The 12,356-nt window shown below is 37.2% G+C and overlaps 1 protein-coding gene across 2 annotated transcripts; it reads left to right on the top strand.

Annotated features, from left to right (window-relative positions):
• Positions 1 to 3,251: 3,251 nt before the first annotated feature.
• Positions 3,252 to 11,447, top strand: fbxo18 (F-box DNA helicase 1). 2 transcript variants are annotated; one of them, XM_043236167.1, is made up of 22 exons: positions 3,252 to 3,377; positions 3,709 to 3,733; positions 4,598 to 4,747; positions 4,849 to 5,324; positions 5,456 to 5,586; positions 6,192 to 6,324; positions 6,455 to 6,645; positions 6,826 to 6,900; positions 7,027 to 7,109; positions 7,188 to 7,356; positions 7,479 to 7,698; positions 7,822 to 7,909; positions 8,074 to 8,160; positions 8,339 to 8,475; positions 8,585 to 8,681; positions 8,828 to 8,991; positions 9,120 to 9,195; positions 9,370 to 9,573; positions 9,680 to 9,805; positions 10,290 to 10,402; positions 10,503 to 10,637; positions 11,170 to 11,447. In XM_043236167.1, the coding sequence occupies exons 1-22, from the start codon at positions 3,333 to 3,335 to the stop codon at positions 11,335 to 11,337; spliced, it is 3,093 nt and encodes a 1,030-aa protein (XP_043092102.1). In that variant the 5' UTR covers positions 3,252 to 3,332; the 3' UTR covers positions 11,338 to 11,447. The 2 variants fall into 2 exon arrangements, with proteins under 2 accessions (XP_043092102.1, XP_043092103.1); XM_043236168.1 differs by lacking the exons at positions 3,252 to 3,377; positions 3,709 to 3,733 and adding an exon at positions 4,275 to 4,427.
• The last annotated feature ends 909 nt before the right edge of the window (positions 11,448 to 12,356 follow it).

A 12,356-nucleotide genomic window follows, 5' to 3' on the forward strand; every position in this document is an offset into this window, starting at 1 on the left:
ATATATATATATATATATATATATATATATATATATATACACACACACACACATATTTTATTTCTGATTTATTTTCATTTAGTTTAGCTTTATCAGTTTTTATTTACATCTAATATTTAATTTTGTTGTATTTCAGATTGATTTATTTAAAAAAAAAATGTTAACCTCAGTGGAGTGGTTAATCAAACTCAAGGAAAATATACAGAAGCAGACACACTGGGTAAAAATATGCTGAGGAAATTTACCGAATCTGGCCTGGATAAAAAAAGCACAAATATTGTTTGAATCTATTTTTATAATATGTACTTAAGTAAATGAGGGTGGTACCAGCTAAGTGTCCGAGAAAGGAGTCAAACATAGACGTGCCTCATTTAACTAAAGTAATCAGAACATAAACGCAGCATGCATTCAGTTTTAGTCATTTCTAAGGATAAAATGGGTGACTATAGCCATTTAACTTTATATTTAAAACAAAACAATATGTCAATCTCAACCAGAATGAATTTCCATGCTGTTTCAAGTCGGTTTATTATCATAAGCAGACCAGCAACCAAATCTTAACAATGGAGCTGCTTTTTAAAAATTTTGCAATGTAATAGCTTTGTTGAAATACACCCTATATAAGTATAACGCCCTAACTTTTCTGATCCGATGCTGCTCTTCTTAGCAAAGGATCTCACAGGATCCACTGTGAACAGAAACGCATCCATCTCCGAACATGGGAGGGTACATGGCAAACATCTTCAGGCAAAGTGTGTGGGAGAGCACTGAATGGAATTACGAGTTTGCGTACAATCACTGTAAACTATAAGCTTGCCCAAACAAGCAGTCACACACACTCGCTGTGAATATTAAATGTCAAACTCTTGCTTCAGCTCCGCCCTTTAAGCAGTAAAATTTACTAATATCTTCAGCAGAAAGACTGAGGTTTCACCAGCAAATGTTTTTGATGCATTTGCAGAGACAATGGACGTTGTGCTTAAAACTAGAGATGTTCAGGCTGTAGTCTTAAGAAAACGAACAAGTTCAAGCCGTGGGTTTTCCTCTAGATATTCTCGCTTGTCGATTTATGGCTAAAACAACGGCTGCGTGCGGTTAACAGTACTCTCACGTTCTGTTTCTTTAAGGACTACGAAAACCACAAGGATACGAGTTTACAATTTTAACTACAGCAAGTAGCTAATTTTTAGTATTTTAGTTCAAATGCGAAGAACTGCACAGGTTGGCGTATCCCACAATGCATTCCCAGTGAAAAGGAAATGTTCTGGAAAATGAACATTACTGACAGAGCGTTTGTTCAAAGCTTTCTGGTCATTTATATTTATTTATACATTATTTACGGAATGTTTTTTTCTGAAATGTTTTAGTTAGAACATTCCACAATGATATTCCCAGAACGTTTGCAAAATAATAAAATTGAATTTTCTCTTAACATTTGCATAACCAAGACAAAAACATTACGAATAACGTTTTAAACTCTAAAATTTTTGTTAGCTGGGTTGCACTTAACTTGACCTTTCCGAGATGTTACTTACGTTGAGCTTGTGCTGTTTTACACTGCTGTACTTTTCACATAGTATTTTTTTGTCATGTAAAATGTATTGTGTACATTTTTCACGAATTACATAATGTTGAATAATTTCAAATGAAAAACATCTCAGAAGCGATTTTACAACAGGAGTGTGAGACGGACAGATGACTGTAACACTCATTTTAGGATGATGTCAGAATCTATAGTCAAGCTGTTTGAGCAGAGCCTGACTCTAAACACACACACACACACACACACACACATTTTCCCTCGTCAGGGTTTTGAGCAGCGCCGAGAGTCGGAATCATTCTGCATACGTGCAGCTTCACACGGGCAGGAATTCCCAGTCATCAGCAGCATATGGAAAAAATGACAAAAGGGAATCAAATGTCACATGACGGCTGTTAATATTATTCCTTGGATTGAGCTTGGAAAGATCTGGTTGGCTTGGGATGAGTTAGCGTGGTTTGGTGATATGTAAACAACAGCCAAAACTTCACCTGGGTTTAATCAAGCCCTGAAATAATAATGACAGGCTTGTTTAATGGTTAATAACATTTTTTGTGACAGATTTGAGTACCAATGCCAACATCGTTTTAGCATTTTAATCCTTGAACTTACACTTCTTCTCAATTCAAAATATGTTCTCATTTTATTTAAATTATAAATACAGAGAGAAAGAGAAAACTTTTTCTTATAAAATAAAATAAGTTGCATGGATGACATTTTTTTACTTTTCTATGTTTTCATTTGATATCCACACCGCTTCAGTTAACAAAATAGACTGTTAATTGTTTTCACTAAAATAAATCATGAAACTGTTACAAACTAAATGAAATTAAAAAACATAATGTAGTGTTTCTCAACCATTATTCACACACACACACACATTATATATATATATATATATTACACACACAATAGCAATGTTTTTGACAGTAAAGTTTGACTTTTTAATATTTTTTATAGAATTCTCTTTTGCTCACCAAGCCTGCATTTATTTATTATATACAAAAAACCAAAAACAAAAGCAGTAATACTGTAAATCAACAAATTTGGTGAAAAAGAAGTGCAGAGTGAGATGTCTTGACTTTTGCCCTCATTGTTTTAATCATAGCTGCAGGAGACTGAACGGATTAGTTCATATAAGTCATCATTTACTCACCCTCGTGTCTTTCCAAACCTGAATGACTTTCTTTCCTCCATGGAACACAAATAAGTCGTTTATATTCACTGTCTTATTCCACAGTTACAATTACAACGAATGGGGACAAAAGCTCTTGAGGACCATAAGAGTACCATAAATCCAGACCATATAACTTAGACTCTATATTCCAAGAATAGCTTTTTACAACATTTTTCAAGCTTAAAAGCTTCAGTCACCATTCACTGTAACGCCTTGGACAAGAGACAAAAGACTGAGCCACAATGCATCTATCACTACAAGGATAAACACGTCACTGTCCTCTGTTCAAATGGCGAAACCAACTTTCATTACATGCCTGGACAGAGGAAGCCCTCCTCAGGACTCGCCTTATCAATCAATACTTTAAAGATACAACCCAGTCCAAACCCGTGTTGACTCTTTTTTTTGTATTAACTTGTAATGGCTTAGTACGTCATTCCTCTCTTTTCTTGGAAAGAGTTGCATGCTTGCAATTTGAATCACACTTCATCTGAAGGCTCTGGATTAGGGCATCTCTTAAAGCATCTCCACGTACACATGAGAGCACAATCTTGAAAGCAGCATGAAGTTCAAGTGCATAATGAGAGCTTGGGCGATGTTTGGAGTAGCCTAGAGATGCAGATAGGGTTGTGTGCAATTCCTGAAGTATATTTAGAGACTGTAAGTGCATACTTAATTATTATACACTATTACAGAATTAATGAATGCTTTAAAATGGCTTTAATTATATTTTCACTTCAGTCATTTTATTGGTAATTTCTTTTATCCATTTAGCTTATTTGTTATTTACATTTTAGTAATTTTTTTGTAATTTAATTTAATTTATTTAGCTGCCAAGGTAACAATCATTTTGAGGGTTTTTTCATATCACATATGCATTTTACTTATCTTTAATGAGCAAAATAAAATAAACATAAATAAAACACTGCTCTCTCTCTCTCTCTCTCTCTCTCTCTCTCTCTCTCTTTCTCTCTGTCTCTTATCCAACCAGCTGTTTACTTACAAATACAAACAAGGTCAGTAAACCTACAAAGAACATTCTCTACGTTTTCACGTGCACACCACCATTTGCACCAAGGTCAATTATAGTTAATAATTTACGGTAAAAAAAAAATCTATTAATGTAATTTAACATAAAACATTTTTTTAGAAAACATTTACATCTATTTAACATTCACAGAAAAAAAAAGTCATTCAGAAATTATTTCATCGTCGCAGCAGCCAATATCAAATGTTTCTCTGCTGCCATCTATTGGTTCATTTGTTCACTGCAACGAGCAGACAGGTGGCTTTGAGGCGTATCAATAACCAATAAATAAATCTAAATACAAGATGAGCGCTGTAGCGATATTAAAACATTTACTTTTTTAACTTTTTATCCGCACGTCTTCCTTTGTTTAAGTTTCTCTTAAGTCTCATGTAGGACTTTCGCCACCTACTTTGTAAACTATGCTCAGTTAATTAAATCCAAGAGAAAGAATCAACTGTTTTGAAATAGCAAAGATATCGAAAATGAATGCTGCGTCTGTCCAATCAGAATCAATACATTTTTATTTTAAAGTAACATCCGAACTTTTAATTTGTAGTGACGCAGAGCGGAAATAGAGCGCTTTTGAAGTTGTGTTTGTTTGGGTGGTCTGAAGTTAAATCTGTGACATTCTTGAAGTGAAACGTCTCGTCGTTTGTAAATCATGGAATCGTCCATGAGAGGTAATATTTGCAACTGCATTCTTTGTTTTGCAGTTTTTCCTCTTTGCACGTCGCGTTGGTTGTAGGTATATGTATTTAAATGGACACAGACGACCATCAGTGCTGCGTTTCATCTGTGTTTTGAGGGATTTAAATGTCTTATTCGCTGTCTAACGTGTCTTTTTCTATAGGAAGGGCCAAACGCAGGCACTTGGGGCCCTCAGAATGTAACGACCTGGTGCAAAGCACGTCTCTCACACAGCCTTTCAATGTTAACCTCAGCCACACAGATCCAAACCGAGGACTTCAGCCGAGGACCCCCACCAAAAGAAGCAGACAAGGTTTAGTTTTGTTTTGTTTTTTTGTCATTGCGTTTTGCATCTTTCCGCACAAAAAGGTGCTTACTTATTCAACAGCATTTAATTTAGCTGTTATGCTTCAGGTGGTGCGGGACAGCAGAAAGGCATCACCAGCTTCTTCTCCGTCACCGGAGTCATCAGCACCAGCCCCCAAAAAGGAACCAAGACTCCAGTGAAGGAGGAGGAACGGGAACCGATCGGTCATCTCATCCCAAAAGAAGAAAATGAAGAAGAAAAGATTGAGGACTATATGGAAGGCATCACCGAGGACATGTTTGATGATGCCTTTGAGGTAGGAACTGCATCTGTCAAAAAAGAAGAATCGTTGGAAGTTGCTGTGACAAAAGAAGAGGATGAAGAGGACCTGGTTGAAGCCATCCCCGATGCCTGCTTTGGGCTTCTAGGAGTGCAGGGGGGCCAGGAGGTGCCCAAGGGCCATGTCCAGGATCTGCCCGAGGAGGTCCTGAGGCAAGTGTTTGCACACCTTCCAGCAGATGACCTCTATCACAACATCAGCTTGGTGTGCCATCACTGGAAGGATGTCGTCATGGACCCCCAGGTGTGTTTTTGGTGCCTTTTTATCATTACAGTTAATGATAACCTGATGTAAGTTTGTGTACGCGTGAATTAAAAGGTGTTTTAGATGTGTCTGGGACATTATTTTGTGACATCTCGTAGTTTCTTCCCTAGTTTCTGCCGTGGAAGAAGCTGTACTGCAGATACCGTAAGCAGCAAAATGAGGCGCTGAAGGAGGTGAAGTCTATCCTTGATGACAATCACATTAACAGAAAGGATGACCTGTGTCTTCTCAATATGCTGAGGTAAGAATGCATCAATATAGCGACCGTGGCACTTATTATTTGCACCTTTTGAAGCACAATGGAGCCAATGTACACTAAACAGAAAATAATAGGTATTGATAAATGCAGATAGAAAATATTGATATAAGATTGGGTTCAAATGTATTCTAGAATATAAAATGTACATATTTGTAGCAATAGCCAACAATACATCAGCCAAAATTACAGATTTTTCTTTTACGCCAAAAATAATTTGGATTTTAAGTAAAAATGATGTCCCAAGAAGTTATTTTGTAAAATCTCTTACCGTAAATGCATCTTAATTTAATTTTGGATTAACAATATGTGTTGCTAACGACTTTAAAGGCAGTTTTCTCAATTGTTATTTTTTATTTTTAAGTTTTATTTATTTATTATTATTTTTGCAACTTCAGTTTCCGGATTTTCAAACAGTTGTGTCCCAGCCAAATGTTGTCATATCCTAACAAACCATGCATCAATAAACGGATTACTGATCCAGCTTTCAGATGCTGTATAAATCCCAATTTAAAAAAAAAAAAAAAACTGACCTTTGTTTTGAGGTCTAGGGAATATTGTGTGGTGTTATTGTGGCATCTTTTTTTTAGGTACATGTCTCGGTTCAAACACAGCAAACGTGTGAATGTGAAGGACGTGTTGGCGTGTGTGAAAGCGCATCAGCTCTACGCTCAGGCTGAAGCCTGTATCAGAGTCAGAATCCCGGACATGGTGGATGACGAGGTAATGAAATCTCACAATTTCTGCATCTGCTACTTTAGTGTCCTTGCTTGCGTAGCGACGGTGTGAATATTTTGTAGATCTGTATTATAACGTGCACCCAGTTCCACTTCATTTTAATGTTTTGATATAGGGTCCAAACCCTTGGTCTGCCATGGCCCTGATGTTGGTTCTGGCTGATGGGGTGAAAGATGTCTTGGACCTGGTGGCTCTCTTGCAGAAGTCTGGGTGTCTGCTGACAGCGGGGGGAATCTCCGAGTACTTGTGGGCCGTAGCGACTTTGCTCCTGGCAATGAGAAAGAACAATATTAACATAAGCAACAGGTGAGACCGGTTTCATTTTTCTATAAATGGCCACAACATTCATTTTCAGCAGCTGAGGGAGTTAAACAATGTAATTTTCTGCTAATGCGACTAGTCAAACAAATGCAAATACTGATAAATGTTTTCTGTGTTTTGCAAAATGATTTAAATGATCACTTCACTTTTTATACCTTCATATAGGTGGCATTACAATATCTTTTATGTGCTGCACTTAATGGAGAACGCTCCTCCTCCTGCGGGCTTACAAGACAAAAGGTGGGATTCAAATATGGACATAGTACTTGTGTATTATTTACATTTTAAAAGTTTTGGGTCAGGGTTTTTTTTTTTTTTTACTATATTTTTGTTTAATTGTAATAATCGTTTCATCTTCATTCTCAGACAGTTTCTGACTCATGAGCAGCAGCAGATACTTAACCATGACATCCAGAGTAACCACGTTGTTAAAATAATGGCTTTTGCTGGTGAGAAAAAGATCATTGAAATAATTTCACAGCTGAAGGTGTTTGAGTAGCACGTAATGCTATTTTTATGTATTCTAGGCACTGGAAAGACGAGCACGCTCGTAAAATATGCTCAGCGAAGGCCGCATATGCGCTTTCTCTACTTGGCCTTCAACAAATCTGTGGCCATGCAAGCTCAGCAGTCATTTCCAAACAACGTCGAATGCAGTACTATCCATTCAATGGCGTTCAGAGCTGTGGGAGTGAGGTCAGTTTTTATTGGGTTTATGAGATCATTGGCAGAGAAACATTCATCATTCATTTTATTTTAACATTTATTAAAAAGTGAGCTATAACCCGAGTTACTTGTTTGCCTTTTCTGCTATGCAGGTATAAAAACATGAAGAAACTGTCCAATAACTTGCAGGTGTTTAGCGTGGCGTGGGTCTTGCCTAAAGGACTCGGAGGATTTGTCAACGCTAAAGTGGTGACGCAAACGCTCCAGAATTACTGGGCATCTGTAGACCGGCGCATTGGCCCGGAACACGTTCCACACGAATACAAAAACACAAATGGATTGCTAGAATGCCCAGACGATCACAAAAAAATGGTAAAGTGAAGACGTTCGTTTTAATTGTTACTAAATTGATTAGTTTGGGGTTTCTCGCTTTTTGTCAGTGTCAGTTTGTGTCCAGAAAAAAAAAAAAGTACATGAATAAATCTTTCTCTAAAGGCATTTGCTGATGCTGCACAGACGTTGTGGGACCAAATGGTAGAGCTGAAGTCCAGAAAAGAGAGAGCGTACAACATGACCCATGATGGTAATCGGCAACATTTGGATTTATCAAATATTTAAATAGTTTAATTCCAACGGATATTCTTTTATGCTCAGTCACAATAGCTACAAACCCAATATCTGCTTTCACGTTATGCTTGGATGTTGTATCTATGTTTCGTGGTTTTTTTTTTTTATTGTTGATAACAGGATACCTCAAACTCTGGCAGCTGAGTAAACCACAGCTGGGCCGATATGATGCCATATTTATTGATGAAGCTCAAGACTGCACACCAGGTCAAAATAAATTTTGGTTTGGTAATATCATTCAGATTTAGGTCATTTAAGGTAGTATTAACTTTGTGTTTTTTATTATGCTGTATTAAAGAGCCGAGTTTTGTGGTTTCAGATTCTGTAACGAGTGTAATGTGATCTTATTTTGTGTTCTGTTTGTGCTCTTTGATTTTTTTTCCAGTCGTCATGGGCATCATGCTCTCTCAGAACTGTGGGAAAATCCTGGTTGGAGATCCTCATCAACAGATTTACACTTTCAGAGGAGCAGTCAATGCTTTGCATGAAGTTCCTCACACACACGTCTATTATCTCACACAGGTACGAACAAAAACACAGAGAAATGAAATGAGGAAGTGGGCGTATAATATAATTATAACACTCTGTTTATGGGTAAATATGTTATAATATGAGCACTTATTTTTCACAGAGCTTTAGGTTTGGATCTGAAATTGCGTATATTGGTGCTGCAGTACTAGACAGCTGTAAGAAAGTGAAGCAGATATTGGTTGGTGGGAATCAGGATGGTAAGTTTAAGTTACATTTGGGTAATCGTAGTTATATTTTTAGGTTCCAAAAACACGTTATTTTCCAAATACTGTACATTATTGTAACTCATGGCAAGTAGGAACCTGGCAGAAATAAAAATGCTATGTGTCTGTTTTTTTTTTAGGAAGTGTTCGAGGGGAGGACACACAAACACTGCAGCACCTGAAGTTGGGACAGAGGCTGCCTGAAGGGAACGTAGCCATTCTGAGTCGCTGTAATGTCACAGTTTTCAGCGAGGCTGTCCGACTCACAGACGCCAACCCCACCTGCACAATCTACATTGTAGGAGTGAGTACCTTTCACATTTGTCCAACCTGGTAATTAATTGTCTTAATGTCTTTTAAACCTTAGATATAAAAACTAAAAAGTCAGAGAAAGTCAAAAAAAAAGAAAGAAATGCCAACCTCTGATTTCAGGGTGTTGAAAACTTTGGGCTGGACAAAATCATGGATCTCTGGGTCCTGATGCAACCAGAGGACAAACGCAAGAATGGTGAGTCACTATCTGCTGGAAGGTTTTGTAATCATGTTTAACAAAATATCTTAATTGGTTTCTGTAGTCTTAGCTTTACAGGTGGGAAACGTACATCAATTTTAGATTATTAATGTATTTGAAACTGTGGGTTGTTAAATTATGCTTTTCTAAGCTTTTATTTCTTTGCTTTAGAGAGCCTCCAGATCAAGGATTACTTTATCCGTAGTTTCTGCAAAGATAAGATGGGTGGATTCAGAGGTCTGAAGGCGTACGCCACGGCCTCAGAAGACCGCGAGCTAGAGGGCAAGCTAGCCGTGGTGGAAAAATACAACAAACGCATTCCAGAGCTGGTTAAACGCATCTACGATCGCGCCCAGAGAAGAGCAGAGTGCGCAGGTGAGTGAGACTGAAGACTAAGAAGCACTAAGGCACTGTTTTGATAAACACTCGGTGATGGCTTGCATATACAGTCTGAACGTTTTTGTGTCTCTGATTGTGACAGATTTTATCCTTGGTACGGTGCATAAGGCCAAAGGCCTGGAGTTCGACACAGTCGCTGTGACAGATGACTTCACAAAAGTATCATGTGCTCGACACAACCTGCAGGGAGTGGGCAGCTTTAATGCAGGTGTGTGTGTGTGTGTATAATGTGATAATAAATGTTGCGCATAATGAAATAATCTCTGTATCTGAGCCTCAAAGTCTGTCTGAGCTTTAGCTTTAGCCTGTACATCTGGTAGATCAAAGTATCTATAAAGAGTGTACATGATCTGAAATTTATGGGTACTCTCTAGGGGTTTAGCCTCATGTACCATCGGTTATTTTTAAAAAGGCATCAAAAACAGAAGTACTGTAAATCACATTCACTCGTTAATATGAATTCTGATATGGGTCTTAGTTTATAAGTAGTATAAATTGCTGGGGAGGTACTTTTTTTTAAAAGGTATATTTTTGTACATCTTAGTACCTTTTTTAAAGATGCATAATTTAGTACTTAAACGGTACTCCCCTAGTCTCTTAGTTGCAAAAATATTTGCATAATGTTGCAACTGACCAGTCAGAACCGATATATGAAAATACAGATTTGCATATGGCTAATGTCTTCTCTCTAGCTGCAGCAAACGTCCCAGATGATGAGTGGAACCTGTTATACGTGGCCATCACTCGAGCCAAAAGAGCACTGTACATCACCAAGACCATCAGCAACATCCTAACGTTCACTGGGGTGAGCTACTGCATCTCAGCTCTGATCTTTAGAATCTACAGAATATCCAGAAATTGTGAATTTGAAGCATTCTTATTGTTTCTGCCTCTGTCTTCCACAGGAGTACTTCCTGAGGTCAGGGCTGACCGGCACTCTGCTGGGTGAAGAATTGTTTCTTGCCTGTTCCACTGAAGGCTGTCAGAACCACATCACTGCAGACGCTGTCCTCAGCATGAGCAAACTCCCTGTCAGATATGTTAGTGTCTTCCACCTCCGTTTTTATGTCTTTTTATGAGGTGATTCACCCAAAAATGAAATTTGCTGAAATGTACTCACCTGCAGACCAACCAACATTTAGATGAGTTTTCTTCATTACAACAGACATGTAGAAATGTTTAATTAAATCACTTAGTTACCAATGCATTCCTTTGCAGTGAATGGGTGCCGTTAGAATGAGAGTCTAAACATCTGATGAAAACATCACAGTAATCCACAATTAATGCAAGAGACTCCAGATGACTTATTCAGGCTTTCTGACTGGAGTCACGCGTTTTACTTGTGTGTTATTATGATGTTTTTTATCAGCTGTTAATGCTCTCATTCTAACGGCACCCATTCACTGCAGAGAATTCATTTGGGAGGAAGTGAAATAATGCTACATTTCTCCCAATCTGTTCAAATGAAGAAGCCACCTTATGCCTGCTGGGGAAGTACGTTTTCAGTTGGGTGAACGATTCTTTCCGGTTCAAAAACTGACTTCCTGTATTGATTGTATGTATGTGTTTCAGATGGAGAGCGAGGATGCGGCCGGCGTTCTGTGTTTGACCTGTGTGGAGCAGCGTGTGGGACCTGCAGCCTTCCTGCTCTCTCCACCTGAACGGGTCAGAACCATGAACTATACCAATGAAAGAATAGGTTTGCCCATCAACGTCGCCATGCTGCTGTCTTTACTTTAAATCCCACATTTAAGTGCTCTTTTGCCTCTGTGTCTTCTGGAGTGATTTTTTTTGCACAGTTCTTAAACTTTTTTTTTTTTTTTTTTTTTTTTTCCCATTTTTTTTTTTTTTTTTTTCTCCCACACTGAGACTTGCCCTGTCCTGAAGACACTAAACACTGATGTCAGTGTTTACATGTAGAGACGAATCGCTGTCTTTTTCCTGTTGCTTTTTTTTTTTTTTTTTTTTTTTTTGCCACATTTAGAAAGGCCTTTCCCTTGATAACTACAGTATTAAAGCTGTTGTCATCGACACAAGGTTGAGGAACACAGTGTAAGATTGTCTTTTATGTCCTTAGTTGTAACATGAGTGACGTATGGGAAGAATGATAGTCATTCCTACATACATTTTTACATAAAGACAAAGTGTGTAATTACACTAACTTAAGCTTTGTACTGTATATTGTATGTTCATTGTCTAACTCTAATCTTATTTTTTTTTGTTTAATATCATCGCACCTTAATTTATATAAGCTTTGATTTTATTTTTTTAAACATTTTGAAAAAATAGTTTTTAAAAAAGAACCCAGACATTTGTATTTGTGATTTGTATATCATTGTTTGAGGATTCGTAATCGTGTATATATCTGTATGTATATGTTGCACATGCTGAGTAAATATTGGGCAGATCTAGTGCAGTCTCACTTTTTCCTCCTTCAATCTTTTTGTAGTATAGATGAATTAATGGTACATTATTTAAAATAGGTTTTGTACAAAATACACTTTATAAAATATGTTGTGTGAAATAGTGTTTAGACTAATTATTGTAAGTTGAATAAATTAAATTAGATTTAATTTATCATGGATGAATAAATCATTGTTTTATAATATTTTACTTTTTTTATGTGCATGTGTGCATGAGTACACATCGCAATGACTAGTAATGTTAGGTCATTATATATGTATGTATATTAGTAATTATAGTAGTTTATTACTTAGTTTATACACTATTTACATGTTAACATTTTTTAATACAAATAT

The sequence above is a fragment of the Puntigrus tetrazona genome, chromosome 4 (genome assembly GCF_018831695.1).
Source record: "Puntigrus tetrazona isolate hp1 chromosome 4, ASM1883169v1, whole genome shotgun sequence".
NCBI lineage: Eukaryota > Metazoa > Chordata > Actinopteri > Cypriniformes > Cyprinidae > Puntigrus > Puntigrus tetrazona.